Source organism: Gloeophyllum trabeum (genome assembly GCF_000344685.1).
Source record: "Gloeophyllum trabeum ATCC 11539 unplaced genomic scaffold GLOTRscaffold_00008, whole genome shotgun sequence".
NCBI lineage: Eukaryota > Fungi > Basidiomycota > Agaricomycetes > Gloeophyllales > Gloeophyllaceae > Gloeophyllum > Gloeophyllum trabeum.
The window spans coordinates 3,320-18,286 of NW_006920417.1; the positions used below are offsets into that span (position 1 = coordinate 3,320).

Genomic DNA, 14,967 nt, shown 5'->3' on the forward strand with positions numbered 1-14,967 from the left:
CATTCAATTTTGGCACATCTCGGTGGTCGCAAGACGCTTGCGTACCTGCGCGAGAACGTCTGGTGGAAGGAGATCGTGAATGACACGAAAAGCTATTGTTCATCGTGTCGCACTTGCGCACTAAGCAAAGCGTCTAACGAGTCTCCAATGGGTCTACTTCGACCTCTGGAAGTCCCTTCCAGACCCTGGCAAGCGATCGCGCTTGACTTTGTTGGGCCTTTGCCGGCGTCCAGTAATCGTACAGGGACTTACGATATGATTTGTGTTGTGATTGACCGCCTTACGTCGATGGTGCATCTGATTCCTACCAAGCAGACATATAAAGCAAAAGATATCGCAGAAGTTGTTTTTGATAGTATCTACAAGCATCACGGCCTTCCCGAGACCATTGTGTCTGACCGTGACTCGTTATTTACCAGTATATTTTGGCAGCGTCTTCATGAGCTTATTGGTGCTGAGCTGCGTATGTCATCGTCATACCACCCTCAGACTGATGGAGTGACCGAACGCGCTAATCGTACGGTCACCCAATGTCTTAGACAGTGTATTGAGAGTGATCAGAAAGACTGGGTAATTAAATTGCCTGCAATTGAGTTTGCACTTAACTCTGCCCGGTCTAGCACTACAGGATTTTCACCCTTTTTTCTCAATTATGGCTTTCTGCCTAAGACAATGCTTTGGGATGCGACGAAAACAAAATATCCTGGCGTACGCAAATTCGCGCAGACGATGAAGAATGCCATTTTGGCAGCTCACGATGCCATAATAGGTATGCGGGTCAAGCAAACGCGTGACGCAAACAAGCATTGTCGCGCTGCACCCTTCGCCGAGGGTGATTGGGTCTACTTGTCGACCAAGGACTTACGTCTGCCTCGGAATTTAGCTCGAAAGCTAGCGCCCAAGTACATTGGTCCATTCAGAATTTCGAAGGTCCTGGAGCCTGGCGCTACCTTTCGCCTTGAGCTCTCGGATGACTTGAAGAAACGCGGTATCAACAACGCTTTCCACGCGTCGAAGCTCAAAATCCATGTTCCCAACGATGATCGCCGCTTTCCTGGTCGACAGTTGGCTCAGCTCACGGGACTTGGAGACGAGCCGAAGGAATGGGCGGTCGAGCAAATTCTAAGTCACAGCGGCAAGGGTAGCGATGCACTATTCCAGGTACGCTGGAAATCTGGGGACACGTCTTGGGAGCCCCTGTCGGCAGTTCGCCACTTGGAGGCCCTCGATGTTTATCTTGAAGCAATGGGTATTTCCCGGGTGGGAAATCTACCTACAGGTACGGGTCAGCCCCCTACTAATGACCCTCAAGTCTTTCTCGGTAATATTGGGTATGGACAGCTATATAGACACCTCGAGCTTTCTGTCGATGAAGTCTCATGCCTCGAGGCCCTCGACGAGCTTCGCATTGGCAGGCGCCTCCACCATCTTACCCCTCCGCCTGTGGATTCGACCATGGCCGTCCTCAGCCGCGTCGCAATGCTCCCCGCCAGCCCCGAGCTCCTCGCCGCAATCGAAGAGTTCGATCTCCAACTGCTCAACCTCGCAGCTGGGACCAACGTTCCCACCCCGCCTCCGGGATACCGTACGTTCCGCTATCAGCAAACGGGGGACAGCCGCTGGGCGGCAGTGACGGGCGAGGACCTCCACACTTTGGTCCTGGCGTTTTTCGGTCGCGGGCCTCACCCGACTTCGGGTATGGGGTCGCCTTCAGCTTCACTTTCTCCCTCAACGTCCGCTTCACCGCGCACTATGAATCCCTTCGCGAGTCTCGTCGCGAATGAGTTCGTCGAAGAATTGCGCGCTCGACGTGAGCGTGAACGCATGCGTTCGCCGCACCGCCGCCGTGGACGTGGCAGGGGACGCGGTTTCTCTAGAGCAGCCCATCCGTACCAATATCAGCCGCATGCCAATCTCGCCAGTCCTTCCCCGAGCATCCCGCATCAGTCGACTCCATTTACGACCAACTCCCCTCAGCTTACGTTCGGTACAACCGACCAGTTCACGGCTTATGCCGGGTCTCCCGCCTACTTCGAGAATGACCCGCCTGCATCCTTTTCGGATGGGACTGCTGCAGTCGCGGGACCGTCTACTTGGGCGTTGCATCCGAGTGACCAACAGGTACCCGACGGGTTTACTTCTATCTCTGCGAATGATGTCGACATGTCCGCGGAGATGGACGGACTTGGAGATGATGCTGATGTGGACGGTGCTGGTCCAGATTTTGGTGATGGTGCGGACCACGAGTTAGATGCTGCTCTCGCTGGGGGTAAAGGGAAGCAGCCGGCGCAAAAGTAAGTATTCGCGTGAATACTTAGGAGGGCGAATGTAGGAGCTCGCCATGTACGATATACGTTTCTCATTGATATTCCTTTCTTAACGTGTATGTACTTATATGGTTGTTTGATTCTCTTTCGAGTCCTTTACTTCTATTTCTAGTTAGTGTGTTATTACTTCGAGTATATATAAGACTTTGTGCGTCTTTCATGTACAGTGGTGGTTCTTTCTCTGCGAATCAAGAGATTACCTGGTCTTTGCTTGTGTGATCTCGCCTTTCGTAAACGAACTACTCGTATCCTGTTGAGAACGTCTAAGTCCTCTTAGCTGAGTCTCAACACAGACGGAGTGCAATTTGAACGCCGCACGGTACTACTAGTACTCCTACCGGTGCATCTGTTCCCAGACCATTATGAATAACTGTTCGATCTTTCAGACGTTCGAGTGCAGACCGCAGCTCCTATCGAAGTCGCTAACGAATAATGTTCGTGTGGCTATGCTAACACGTCGATTGGAATAAACAGCGAAAAATAAATTTATACAGAAGTGAGATGCCACAACAAATCTACTGCTGGATATAAGATGTAACTTGAGACCCGTCACCTTGTGATTGTTCACGCCCCGCTATCCACCATGGGGGAGTGCCGAGCGGGTACTGCTCTCTGTGCTTAGACTTCTTGGCTAACGAGGCTAATGAGAGACCAAAATGCAATCCTTATATTTGACAGTTCGGTCGCTTGCTTAGTAATATGTCTACGTAATCTTAGATAATCGCATTCTATTGGCTAATGCATCAACATTTGCCTCATTTGGAGAACACACTTCGCCCCGACGTCCTGGCCGAGGGTGAGTGCCGCCACCCGAGAGTCAGGACAAGGGGCGCAGAGTCGGGAGGGCTTTGACCTCCAAGATAAAGATAAATTAAAATTCTGAATACTATTTACACCTCCCCGAAGTGGCTACGGGTGCCGCAGCTAGTACGGGAATTCACTATGTTGTATTATGTAATATCATCCTTCCGGCAAGATGTTCACGACCGGTGCTGTGATTGGTCGAGGAGCGGCATCCTGAGTATAATGTTCCGCAGAACGACTTCAGGACGGCACTCACGTACTAGTCTAGGGAGACATATAGCACTCAGCTCGAATACCGGCAGGTGTCTTCCTCTCTAGTCAAGCTCCACGCGGATAAGCAGCGGCCTTCCCATATAAGTACCCTCGTAGGGAATAATCCTCCAGTAATGACGTAGAGGCAACAGCCTTCAAGTTCATCTCCTTCTAACCTTCTAGTCAGCTAATCCTAAGTATTTATGGAAGCGCCAGAGATGTTATCCAATGATGTACCTGCAACCCTGGACGACTCACAGACTTGAACACACATTCCTCCGAGCTCTGCATCGAAGCAACGAAGAAGTTCTGGGGTACATCCTCCTGGCACCAGAAGTATTCCACACACATTCAAGCCGTCGAAAACCACGGTCAATAATGTATGTGTGACTGTTCACGCTACAAGAGAAGACTCGGAGCCGCTACGCTCTGCATCTTGCTTCGATCCGTCAACACCGTCGAAATGCTCTTGGCGGCATGCCTGAACGATGTGCTGCCATTCATACCAGCCTAATCTATACTCAATCTTCACAGGGCTGCCGCTGCACCTGTTTAACGAAGGCAGGAATCAGAGCACTCCGAATTCCGAATGAGGAGTGACAGCACGTCGACGCCGACGAACCCGGCGATATGGCGGATGGTAAGTCGGCTACTTAAAGTTGCGCAACCTCGGTCACTAGCATCGGACGCCCTGCAATGTATACTCTCACTTCTCGATTCTCCTAGGTACATTGATCATGTCCATCTACGTAATCCGAGTCCCCGTTCCCTTCCCCGAGGTCGCCGCCACGCTTAAGCTTGTCGGGGGCGATCGGAATCTTCAACATGCTCAAGGTTGTACACCCAGCTGCCATACGCATCGCACGCCGTGCGCGCTGCTCTTCTGAAGTTCTGTGACACAGCTATTCAGCAGGATCGGTCCCATGATCCTCCTCCGCTGTTCTCGCAGTGGGGCCCTGAGCTTCTGTCAAAATTCAACGCGAGGATTTTCTGGGGGAACTTGGAGGCCTTATAAAGCATACAGCACGGCGGGGCATCGCGGGCGACTTGCACCCTGGTTTACGTCGATGGAAGGACGGATGGATTGTGAGCCGCACTGTTCGATCCGCAATACAACTCGAGCTGGCGGGCATCTTATCGCGATTAGTGCATATACGATATACACTCACTCGGGAAGTAGACTGTCTCCCGCTCGCCTGTCCTCCTGTTGAGCAACCTTGGCGGATCGTCCCAGCGCTGGCAGCTCGCGGAGCTGGACGAAAGGGGCACTTGGAGATAGAGTTGTTTTTGTATATTGAGCCGCCTTATCGGGTGAGTGCATATACACGCAGTCAGGAAATTTCTGTCTCCTAGGGTCGAGCAACCTTGTCGGATCGTTCCAGCTCACCTTCCCCGCTTCAAATCCGGACTGACGGGCCAGTTCAAGATAGAGTTATGTCTGAATTCATTGGGAAGAGTGTAGGCAGGAGATAAGGTGCTCTTTGTGGGTCTGTGCAGGTACGTGCCGTGCGCGTCGGTATCTGAAGGGTAGAGTCTGAGCATCGGGTGGCACTGTTGGATGGGTGGTCAAGCAAGCACAATGCATCATGCATCATGCACAATACACAAGGCGCGAATTCGCTGTCGTTCTGATTTTGATTCTACAATTGCCAGTATTAGATGTGTCACCGCTATTCCGATACGTCCTAACGAGCACAACGTGTGCATTGTTCTCCCGCTGACAGAGCAAACTTACTGCCTCTGTTCTATTCTCAAAGCGCCCTCTGCCGGCAAACGTAGGAAAGCTGTGGCAACGATTTACAGATGATCGGCGCGCCCCACAAGCGCGAGCGCGCGAAAATTTCGGGACGGTGTTGTTGGTGATTGATGTCTGAGGATGTGGGGTTCGCTCGGCAAGCGGATGCTGTGGCTGCACGATGCTCCTGGATTGCCGGCGAGGAGAGGAGCGAAGACGCGACGTTGAGCCTTGCAAGTTGAGACGAGTTCACAGACTCATAACGAACGACTGAATTGGTACCTATCACAGTCCCGATGGCATTGACTTGAGCACGGAGGAGTCTTGCGTGCGCTCCGATGTTATAGGACGAATGTAAATGCTTGACTCGAGGTGGGTGTAGCGGTTGTATTCAAGTTCCGGGTGGGAGCCGTCTCGACTGACTACCCAACATCTGGACTAGTCATTTTGCGTCGCCGCCTGAGCGAGTCGCGCTATTCCATTGTCAGGTTGGTAGCCTTGTGGTGCTTGCGTAGGATCTGCCAAAGTTTATCTGTCTGGCCTATAGGGTGGGCAGCATGATAACGCACAAAAATCAGATCTGCCTGCCACAAATCCTTCATCAGTGTATGGATCTGGACTGGTCTGTCGAATCATTACGGTGGTGGGTACTTGGACGGTTTCTGATGCCTTTCTGGCAGTAGCGGCGATGGTGGTGGATCAGCGTCCTTTGTATTTTATCGGCTCCACAGGCGAAGACCGAGTGTGTATGCAAGACACCGTTCGAGACCGTGCTTTGACAGGATGAATAAGGCTCATACAAATTGCAGACTAAAGCGCTAGTCGGGTCAAGGACAGAAGTCCGGGTAGATTATGCGGACAACTCACCATTTGATGTTGCAAAGATGAAATGCGAGCAAGCGGAGCGCCGTCCAAGTCCAGGGCATGGAGCCGTCGGTGAGAATCGAGTCCAGAGTGGATCGCGCGAGTCAACGCAATTACGCCGAACTTGATTGTATGGGCTCGTAGGGACCGCCAAGCAGCGCAGGTTTGACTGAACGTTCGGTTGACAGATGCCCAGGGGGACTGGCAGGGTTGTCATTTACATGTGGGTTGCGCAATTTCTGCAGCCAGGGAGACGAGCTGCAGCTGCCCCCGTCTGAAGCAGAGTGCATTGTCGGCGCCAGTGTACGATAATCTGCGAGATACGCGCAGATGGAAGGACTCCGCAGCTTGTAGATCACTGCCTTGTATGGTAACACCGGCAGGGGCTATGATAACGAGACCTGAGATAATCTGCTCGGACTATTTGCGGGGCCTTCGAGGCGTTCTCAAGCGCCGTCTCGAGATTGCCCCAAAAGGCAAGGGAGGGGATCTGAGCAAATGCGGTGCAGTGGCGGTGCAGCCACTTGGGTTAACGCGCTGGAAGCGGATTGGCTGGAGCGTTGCTGGAGCGTCTTCAGCTTCGATGGCTTCGATGTTGCTTCCGCGTTTGCCGCTCAGCACGACGTCCGTGCAGCCCTCCATGCTGGATGTCCGTCAGCAGGCGGGCAGTTCGAGTCCTGACATGGCCGTGCGAGCGCTGGCGTTGGGAGTCGCGCCGGACGCGGCGGACCTGTCGGTGGGTCGCCGATGTCATCGAGAGAGGGCATCGAGGTGCAGCGTTTCGGAGGCTAGTAGCCCCATCAACAGCGACTATCAAATCGTTCGGATAGGCTGTATTCGAAATCTACGCGTATTTACGCCTGTGCGCACGCTGATGTGGACGAATTCAATGGATTATTCCCATAATGGGGGCGTTCTGCCCCGTCTCCTCACTGTGTCCATGGCTCTCTCCACTCTGCCGGATCATCAAACATTTGCGTCCCTGCCTTCTTTAGGCACACCCACTGCGCCGTTTCGGTCTGCGCTGCACAGTCCGACTGTGGGCCTCTCGGACTTCGGAGAGTAGCTGGCGTACTCTTTAGTATTCAAATACCAGGGGCCTGCACCAAGTTCGCCAGTAAATCCCAGTGAGCGGATTCAACCATAGACGCCTCGCTTTCCCCCTTAGACCTGCCATAGATCCATGTCCTCCGTCGTTGTGCACACTCCTCGATTCGCCGACGTCCCTGTTTTCGCTGGGCAGGGCACCGCGGCTGCGAGCTCGCCACAGACCCGCGAGCAGGCGCTTCGAGATGCTGAATCCGCTTCTGGAACCCTTCTCCTTACTGCATGCTACCAGGCGTTCCTCACCGAGTTCGCCAGCCTATCACCGACCGAGATGGAGCAGGTCGACATCGACCCTGCTGACTTTGACACCGTCCAGTCGCTCCTCGCTGCCCTCCCCGCGAGGTACCAGCGCAACACCGTCTTCGCCACCACCACCCTCTTCCTCATCCAGTCCCTGCGCTATCTTGCGCACATAGAGTCGCTCTCCACCGAGAAGAAGACGTCGCCGTTTGCCGACTACCTCAAGAGCAACGCCGCGCAGGGCCTGGGCGTCCTCGGCTTTTCGTCGGGCATCCTCCCTGCCTGCGTTGTCGGCACTTCCAACACCACTGTTTCGTATATCGCCCACGCCGTAGAAGCTTATCGTCTCGCCTTTTGGATTGGCGTTCGCTGCCAGCTCTACCGTGTTGCGGCTTTGGAGGCCGAAGATGCTCCCGGCAAAGAGTGCACCCTGCCCTGGAGCCTTGTTTTCATGGGCATGAACAAGAAGGTCGCCCAGGATGCTATTGAAGAGTTCCAGAGGAAGGTCGGTTTATTTCCCTGTATTTCACGATAACCCTCTCTAACAAATCCGCCTCAGAACACTGGTTTATCTCCTTTGTACATAACTGCTGTAATGGACGACTCAAGCGTCACGATCTCCGGCAGACCTGACGTTTTGGCCAAGTTTTCTGCTGAGCTTCCCTCGGGGTCGTCTGTTCACATGACCTCCATCACGACCCTCTACCACGCGCCCAGCCACAAGGAGGGCGTCCGCTCCGAGATCCTTCACGATGTTATCCGCCGTGGTATTCACTTCCCCACCTTCGCCGAGATTGTCTTTCCTATCCGTTCCACGTACACTGGTCAGCTCATCGACGAGAGCTGCGACGTTGCGGCGGGATACGGTACTCTAGTCGAGGCCGCGGTCGATATGATCGTCGCGCAGCCCGTCAATTGGGACATTGTCGTCGACGAAGTCATCAAGGCACTCCCGGCTGAAGGCCGCATCGCCCTGCTCAACCTGGGCCCAGGCGCCGGTATGGCGCGCAGTATGGAGCGCGCCTTCCCCAAGGACAAGGTCGTCTCCATCGATATCTCAACCCGCGTCGCCCGCGAGGCCTCCAAGATCGACACGGCCAAGTACGAGCCCATCGCGGTTGTCGGCATGGCAGTCAATATGCCCGGCGCGCCCAACACCAACCAGCTCTGGGAGGTGCTCGAGAAGGGCATCAACACTATTTCTGAGGTACGTACTGTGCCTGACGATCCTCCCTACACGGGAATATGGTGCTAATAGGCTTTGTGCTTCGTATAGGTCCCGTCGGACAGGTTCGACGTGCGCGACTACAATGACCCGAAAGATCCGAAGACGAACCGCCAGATGAAGGCCCACACGGGCAACTTCCTGTCCAACGCGGACCAGTTCGACAACAAGTTCTTCAAGATCAGCCCGCGCGAGGCGCGCTCCATGGATCCGCAGCAGCGCGTGCTCCTCCATGTGGCGTACGAGGCGCTCGAGAATGCCGGGTATGTGCCCAACGCGACCGAGACGTTCGCGCAGGACTCGTTCGGGTGCTATATTGGCGTCGCGACGAACGACTATGTGCAGAATCTGCGCAATGACATCGATGTCTATTACAGCACTGGTGAGTAGGTTAAATGATGGCATCGAATCGAGGGCTAAAAATGTATGTTAGGTACTCTGCGCGCTTTCCTGAGCGGGCGTATTTCCTATGCGTTCCAGTGGAGCGGCCCGTCCCTCGTCATCGATACGGCATGCTCGTCTTCCATGGTCGCGATCTACCAAGCGTGCCGCGCTCTGATGAACCGGGACTGCAACGCAGCTCTGGCTGGCGGTGTCAACGTGATCAGTAGCCCTGACGTAAGTACTACGATTTGAAATGTGTCTTGCAGTGCGCTCACCTTCGAATAGATGTTCCTCGGGCTTGACAGGGGACACTTCCTAAGCCCCACTGGTCAGTGCAAGGCCTTTGACGCCTCCGCCGATGGATACTCCCGCAGCGAGGGCTGCGGGCTCTTCGTCCTCAAGCGCCTCTCGGACGCGATCGCCGAGGGCGACAATATCATGGGCGTCATCCGCGGCATCGACGTCAACCAGAGTGGGAACGCGCACTCCATCACGCACCCGCACGCACCCACTCAGGCGACGCTCTTCAAGCGCGTCCTCGAGGCGACCGGCATTGACCCTACCCGCATCAACGTTGTCGAGGCCCATGGCACGGGTACACAGGCCGGAGACCCCAACGAGTTGGAGAGCATTCGGAGTATCTTTGCTATACGCAGGGCGAAGGAGAATCCGCTGCATATCACATCGATCAAGGCGAACATTGGCCATTTGGAGGCCGCGTCGGGCTCTGCGGGTCTCGCGAAGCTGTTACTGATGCTGCGCCACCGCGCGATCCCCCGCCAGGTCTCGCTGAAGAACCTGAACCCGCGGATCGCCCCTCTCGAGGCCGACAACACCATCATCGATAGGGAGATGGTGCCATGGGAGCCTTCGCAGCCTGGTCTGCCCCGGATTGCTATGCTCAACAACTTCGGCGCTGCCGGGTAAGTCTATGCTCGTTTATAGTGTAGGAAATCTGACACTGATGCGCCTTGACAGTTCTAATGGAACGATGCTGCTCGAGGAGTTCCCGGCTGCTGACGAGAGCAAGTACGAGCCGGCTGGTCTGGCGTACTTGTTCGGTTTGTCCGCCAAGACTGACACTGCCTTGAACGAGCTCAAGAAGAAGTACGTTGACTGGCTCCAGGACCCTGCTTCCGACGACGTCCGCTTCGCCGATATCGCCTACACCGCTACCGCTCGGCGCATCATGTATGCGCATCGCACGGCTGTCGTGGCTACTGACAAGAAGGACCTGATCCAGAAGCTCGAATCGACCAAGCTGGTCGCAGTACCTGGGGAGTCAAAGCCGTCGAAGACGGTTTTCGTGTTCTCCGGTCAGGGTGGACAATACCTGGGCATGGGAGGCGAACTCTACCGCACCAACCCCCTATTCAAGCACCATATCGACGAGTGTCACGAGGTCCTGCGCACCATGGGATTCCCTGGGGTCACGCAGATCATCGCGACAGAATCTGGGGAGAGCGGGCTCTCCAAGCTCGAGGAGTTCGAGGCGTACCAAGGGGCTATATTTGCTCTGGAATATGCACTCGCGAAGCTTTGGATGTCTTGGGGAGTCAAGCCGGATGCGGTCGTTGGGCACAGGTTGGTATTTTTCCGCTGTATGCATTGTTCTGATGGCTTACATGTACTCTGCAGTCTCGGTGAATACGCTGCTCTTGTAATCGCCGGTGTCCTGACGCTCAAGGGTGCATTGACTATTGTGGCGAACCGGGTCCGCTTGATGGTGACCAAGTGCGCGACGGAGTCTACCGGCATGATCGCCATTAACCAGGGACCGGCTGCTGTGAAGGACATCCTACAATCCAACGCGGCGTTATCCGGATGCTCAATTGCTTGCTACAACAGCGCGGGCGATTGCGTGGTGGCAGGACCTCTCGAGCAGCTGAAGGCTCTGAAAGCTCACCTGGACTCGGAAGTCAAGTGCAAGAATGTGCTCCTCTCCGTGCCCTTCGGATACCATAGCACTGCGATGGAGCCTCTGCTCGATGACCTGATCAGCGTAGCCAAGCGGGTCACTTTGCGTCCTCCGACGTTGGCGGTCATCTCAAACGTTTTTGGCGAGGTCGTCCGTCCAGGGGACGCTTCGGTCTTTACTTCGGAATACTTCGCCAGACACTGTGCAGAGCCCGTCCAGTTCGAGCGCGGTATCAACGCCTTCTGCGCTACATCCGAGTTCGCCAATGTCGGTCTCTGGGTAGAGATTGGTCCTCACCCGACGACGTTGCCCATGCTCAAGTCCAACCCCTCTGTCCCGAAGGATGGCCTGCTCCTGCCTTCCATTCGCAAGAACCAGGATGTATGGTTGACACTCATGACGTCCTTGAGCCAGCTGTACACCACTGATCGGTCATTGGCTTGGCGCGAGGTCTTCGCTCACGTCCCTGCCGTCAAATGCGTTGACGCCCCGTCTTACCCCTTCTCACCGAGCCGCTTCTGGATCGACTACAAGGAGGAGGCGCCCGGATTGGTCGCATCCGACAGGAAGACTCTCACTTCTTCCGCCCGTCTGGTGTCGGAGTCCTCTATGCTCCATGCATGGGCTCAGGAGCCTTCGGCAGCGAATGGGAATGTTGCTATCTTCGAAACTCCGATTGAGATGCTCGCAGGTTCGATTAGAGGACACAGCGTAGGTGGCATGCCCCTCTGCCCTGCATCTGTCTATATCGAGCAGGTGTTGGCTGGTGTACAACTTGCCCGCGAGCACCTGGGCCTCGGCTCCACCGGCCATCATCTCGTTGTCAAGGACGTTCAGTTTGCGCACCCTCTCGTTTACGCTGAGGGTGTTGCGCGACTGGTAAAGACCAAGATCACCCTGGACGACGGAGCCGAGTCTGGCAACTTTACCGTGAGCTCGTCCGTCGATGGTGCTGAGGAGTCGGTGCACGTCCACGGTACCTTCCGCCTGGAGACGAACACGAAGACGACGACGAAGTTTGGTCGTGTCGCGCCTGTCATACACCGTCAGATGGCGACCGTCGCAACTCCTGTCGGTCCGGGCTATGAGACGTTTTCGACTCGGACTGCGTACGAGGTAATCTTCCCTCGCGTGGTCGACTACTCCAGGGAGTATCACACTATGCAATCTCTGACTGTCGACCCCTCTGGTATGGAGGGATACGCGGTCGTCAAGCTCCCTGCAGATCACTTCCGCGGCAGATTCATCGTTCACCCTGTTTTCATGGACACCCTCCTGCACGTCGCCGGCTTCGTCGCTAACATGCAAGGTGGCATTAACGACGCTTACATCTGCAGCCAAGTCGACAGCGTCAAGGTGATCCCCGACCTCGTGGACAACGATGCGACTTACGGTGTGTTCTGCCGCAACGCCTGGCTCGCGGATGAAGGAGTTATGCTCGCCGACGCTTACGCGGTGGAACTCACTGGCGCGAAGAGGATCGTCGGGCATCTCAAGGGCATGCACTTCCGCCGTGTCCGCCTGACCAGTCTCAAGAAGGGTCTTCAGATGGCTTCCGGACGTCCCGCAGAAGTCACGCCTAGCAGGGTCACCTTCGCTCCGTCTAAGCCTTCGTCTCACAAGGTCGTCAGCCGGACTCCCTCAAGCTCTTCGACCAGCTCCTCCACCGTACACGACGTGCAGGCCGCCGTCGTTGGCATCATCGCGGAGACTTGCGGTATCGACCCGGCCAACGTTAAGCTCGAGACGTGTCTCGACTCGCTGGGTGTAGATTCGCTGATGTCTATCGAGATATTCGGCAAGCTGCAGGCCTCGTACTCCGGTGCTGACCTTAACGCTCAGGCTCTTTCTGCTTGCCACACTGTGGGCGAGTTGGCTCAGGCCGTGGCTTCCCGTGTTCCCGAGGCCAAGAGCGGCGCTTCCTCTCCTCGTACTCTCGTCGAGGACGAGAAGGTGAGCGAGCCGGCGCTCGTAGGAGATGAGGAGCCCGACGTCAAGGGCCTGCTCGCGTCGGTCCTCGGCATTCCGCCGAAGGAGATCACTGACGATGCTGACTTCGATGCGCTCGGCTTGGACTCACTGACCTCCATCGAGGCACTTCAAGCACTCCGCACTGAATTCGGCCTCGACTTACCTTCCAATTTCTTCCAGACTAACTCGACCCCCAAGGCCGTCGAGTCTTACCTCCAGAGCCACCTACGCGCCAAGGTGAAGGCTGTGGAGATGACTGCCGCGTCGAAGGTCGTCGAGACGGTTCAATCTAATCTCAATTCTGTCGTTAACGCTCTGCGTCTGCATACCCTTCCGCTCCCTTTGCAAGTTTCCAAATCCAATCTCAGCCTCCCTCTGTTCCTCGTTCATGATGGTAGCGGTCTCGTGAACTACTACGAGCGGCTGTCTCCTCTCGACAGAAACATCTGGGGTATTCACAACCCGAACTTCATCACCGGTCAGGCATACGACAGCGTCGTCGCCATGGCTTCCGAGTACGCTGACCTCATCACGAAGACGGCCTCTGGCCCCATCCTGCTTGGAGGTGAGTACTGCAGAACTTCACGTCTTATTCCTTGGCTGAATATCGCCTTTCATCAGGATGGTCATTCGGTGGTGTTGCCGCATTCGAGATCGCTCGGCAGCTGCTGCGCAAGGGCGTGCCCGTGAAGGGTGTCCTCCTGATTGACTCGCCCAGCCCTGTCAACCATGTCCCGCTGTCGCAGTCCCTCATCGAGGCCGTCGTCAACCTGGATGCGCGCGGCGCGAACTCCGACATCGGACGACTAGTCAAGGCGCAGTTCGAGAAGAACTCTGCGCTCCTTGGCAAGTACGACCCTGTCTCCGCGGGTGGTCCTTTCCCTCCCCTTGTCCTGCTCCGCTCGCGCGAAGGCTTCAACCCCTCCGGCGTGAAGGAGCCGGTGCCTACGTGGCTGGCCGATCGCTCCAATGCCCAGCAGGCGGTCGCGGGATGGGAGGGTCTGGTCGGCGCGACCGTGAAGAGCATCGATATCCCTGGGAACCACTTTGAGCCGTTCCATGCTTCTAACGTGAGTCTCCGCTACTCTTCACTTCGTTTGGAACCGTGAGCTGACGTGCTCCCTGCCTGTAGATTGCTGAAGTTTCTTGCCGCATTGCTGATGGCTGTCAATACCTCGAAAGTCTGTGAACCTTGTTGTTCCGGTTAGACACGATAGATCGGACGTTGTTATCGCATTCTTATTTAACTCTTAGTCTTATGGCGTATGCTTTTGGTTGTAATCGTAGTGTATCATTGTATCAAGTAGCACACTTGGATCCTAATTTATTTAGTTAACCAGCGATATACGGGTGTGATCTCTCTGCAGTTGCGGCGCGCACCTTCTGGTCGAACTTGACGTCTTTCAAAGGCCGGCCCGTCACACCTGCGCATGCGATAGACTCGCTTAAGATGTCCCTTCCATACGTACGGGATGTTAACTTGTGGTAGTGATATTGCATGGATGAACTGACTTTGATACAGACTCGTCACTCAGTACGTTCGTCATGACTCTGGGGCCATGCTATTCTGGCTCGGACCTTGGGCAGTACGTACTACATAGTACTCTCATCCGCAGGTTTTGGAACACAACTCGACTGCTCTACGCCGCTAATGGCGCATTCCACGGCGACTTGAATCAACAACAACATCTCATTCCAGAGCGAAAGCGCAATGTACTCAAGTCAGAACGCAGATTTCTGTCGGTCTTGTTCGTCAGAAGGCACTCTACATGTCTCAGGAGAGCCAGGCATTCGACAGATATTGGGACTGGAACAGACCGAAATTCGAATGAGAGGTTGTCGTTCCCACTGGCATAGCCACTGCCAGTCAAACTCACCGTCCGATGGACACGCGAGCCTATCATAGCGCAGAGAGACACGTGCGAGAAGCACAGCCACTATAGAGCCGACTCTCTTCAGCTTGAGCTCGCGATCGACTCTTCGCTGGCCTTCCAAACGAGCTGCAATCCATCTCAAAGTACTTACAGTGCCTTGCATAAGAAACTGAACATCGCATTTCCGCGCGCGTTGTTTGTCCGCGCCAAATATACCCTTTTCGGGTATCGGCAAATGTGCGGCAAAGACCCATCCAGAGGGAGGG

General features: G+C 55.2%; 2 protein-coding genes across 2 annotated transcripts; both read left to right on the plus strand.

Annotated features, from left to right (window-relative positions):
• Window positions 1-945: 945 nt before the first annotated feature.
• Window positions 946-1,182, plus strand: GLOTRDRAFT_22381 (uncharacterized protein; the record flags this gene model as incomplete). Its single annotated transcript, XM_007868418.1, has 1 exon — window positions 946-1,182. A coding segment is annotated over one exon (237 nt), but the record flags the coding sequence as incomplete, so codon positions are not given.
• A 5,983-nt stretch (window positions 1,183-7,165) lies between these two features.
• Window positions 7,166-14,170, plus strand: pks1 (polyketide beta-ketoacyl-synthase; the record flags this gene model as incomplete). Its single annotated transcript, XM_007868512.1, has 11 exons — window positions 7,166-7,834; window positions 7,889-8,536; window positions 8,606-8,936; window positions 8,988-9,172; window positions 9,224-9,861; window positions 9,917-10,522; window positions 10,577-12,623; window positions 12,840-13,033; window positions 13,196-13,392; window positions 13,449-13,897; window positions 13,960-14,170. 11 exons carry the CDS (start codon window positions 7,166-7,168, stop codon window positions 14,014-14,016), a joined length of 6,021 nt encoding a protein of 2,006 aa, XP_007866703.1. The 3' UTR covers window positions 14,017-14,170.
• Window positions 14,171-14,967: the final 797 nt, after the last annotated feature.